Source organism: Polyergus mexicanus, unplaced genomic scaffold (genome assembly GCF_030449975.1).
Source record: "Polyergus mexicanus isolate NDT 795.1 unplaced genomic scaffold, iyPolMexi1.0 SCAF_10, whole genome shotgun sequence".
Taxonomy (NCBI): Eukaryota; Metazoa; Arthropoda; class Insecta; order Hymenoptera; family Formicidae; genus Polyergus; species Polyergus mexicanus.
Window position 1 is genome coordinate 7290496 of NW_027223330.1, and position 2349 is coordinate 7292844.

General features: G+C 18.0%; 1 protein-coding gene across 1 annotated transcript; it reads right to left on the bottom strand.

Moving 5' to 3' along the window:
- Positions 1-1377: 1377 nt before the first annotated feature.
- Positions 1378-2149, bottom strand: LOC138937249 (NADH-ubiquinone oxidoreductase chain 5-like; the record flags this gene model as incomplete). The annotated part of the gene is made up of 1 exon (XM_070303305.1): positions 1378-2149. A coding segment is annotated over one exon (654 nt), but the record flags the coding sequence as incomplete, so codon positions are not given.
- Between the last annotated feature and the right edge of the window lie 200 nt (positions 2150-2349).

Sequence of the window (2349 nt, forward strand, 5' to 3'; positions counted from 1 at the left end):
TTACATGTTATTATCGGAATACTATTTTTAATAATTTGTTTAATTCGAACAAATTTACTACATTTCAGTAAAAATCATCATTTTGGATTTGAAGCAACAGCATGATATTGACACTTTGTTGATGTAATTTGACTATTTCTATATATTTCAATCTACTGATGAAGATACTAATATTATTTTTATATTAAAATTTTAATAATTTTTATAAATTTACATAGTATATAAAATTACATTTAATTTCCAATTAAAAAAATTAACTTATAAAATGTTAATATAAATAATTCTATCTATATTAATTATATCTCTGATATTTAATATATTACCAATAACAATTTTATTATTAAACTTTTCAATTTCATTAAAAATAATTATAAATCGTGAAAAAATATCCCCATTTGAATGCGGATTTGACCCAATTTCCAAATCTCGCCTACCATTTAAAGTCCAATTTTTTTTAATTAGCTTAATTTTTTTAATTTTTGATATTGAAATTACTTTATTGATCCCATTAATCTATATATTTTTTTATGCAAATAAAATTATATTTATATCATCATCTTTATTTCTAATTATTCTCATTATTGGCCTAATTATTGAATATTTAGAAAAATCCTTAGATTGAAAATAATTAATTAACACACACTACATACATTAGGATTTTAGTTAATTAATAACATTTAAATTGCATTTAAAAATTATATTAAATAATATTATATAAATCTCAAAAATAAGATAAAATCTTTTAAAGTAAATTTTACACTTAATTTCGACTTAAATATCGATTATTATATTAATAATCTAAAAGAAAACTCATAATTTAACTTAAATTAATTGAAACCAAAAAGAGGTTAATTATTGTTAATAATTATAATGAATATACTAAATATTCCTATTAATATAAATATAAAATAATATGAAATAAATAAAATTGAACTTCTAATTCAATAAAAATGAAAACCTCATTTTATTTCTTAAACAATATTAATAAGTCAATACCTCAAATTTCATAAAATAATAATAATAATAATAATAATAATAATAATAATAATAATAATAATTTAAATATTTATTTAATGAAATTAATTTATATAGTTTAAATAAAACATTATATTTTCATTATAAAAATAATATTATTTATTTATTATTTATAAATAAATATTAATTATATTTACAAATAAATTAAATTTATCTTCTTAATATCTTCAATATTATACTTTTAAATAAGCTATATAAATAATTTTAAATATTAATATAATTTAATATAAATATTTATTTTACTTTATATAATTATAAAAATTATTATTAATAAATAAATAACAATTAAAATAAATATAAAAATCTTATAATAATTTATATAAATTAATCTAATCTCTTTAACTAAACTTAAAACTAATTCTTTATTAGAAAATTCCACCCATCTTTTATCTACGCCATAAATATTATTACCAAAATTAAAAAATGGTTTATAAATTAAAAAAAATATATAATTCAAAAATCATATAGATCTAAAAAAAAATCTGTATAAATACAAACTTATTAGATTTTTTAAATATATTATATTCCTTAATAAAATCCCCAATAATAATATAACTATAGTGACTAATTTAATATTAATTTTCAATAATATAAAAAATCTATCAAAAAAAAATATCCACCTTAATACTGACCCTCTTACTAATCTTAAAATTATTAAAATAATTATAGAAAAATTTATTAATTTTCTCTCTTTATAATTATGAAACCTACATATTCTGATATTTTCATTAAAATAAATATAATAAAATAATCGACAAGAATAAGAAATAGTCAAGGAGATAGATAACACTACCATTATTAATAAAAAAATATTAATATTTATTAAGTAAATAGACTCTATAATTAAATCCTTAGAATAAAATCCTGCCATAAACGGGAACCCTCTTAAAGATATTATTGAAATATAAAAACTCAATATAGTAAAAGGAATATATTCATTTAAATTACCACAAAATCGAATATCTTGATTATTGTTCATTAAATGAATCATAATTCCTGCACATATAAATAATAATGACTTAAAAATTGCATGAGTTAATAAATGATAAAATGATAAATAATTTAAACCCAGACTCAGAATTATCATTATAAAACCTAACTGTCTTAAAGTTGACAAATACGCGTTTTGTCACCTGCACGTCATCCTTCGCCTCGCCCATATATTTTCAACACATTGTAAATATCTCGCGTTCGCACACGCACTCGCACGCTTATCATTTCACTCACATACAAGCGCACACACACCGACACACACAACAGTTATACACACACTCACTCTGTATACACACATACTTACACGCAATAAATTATATT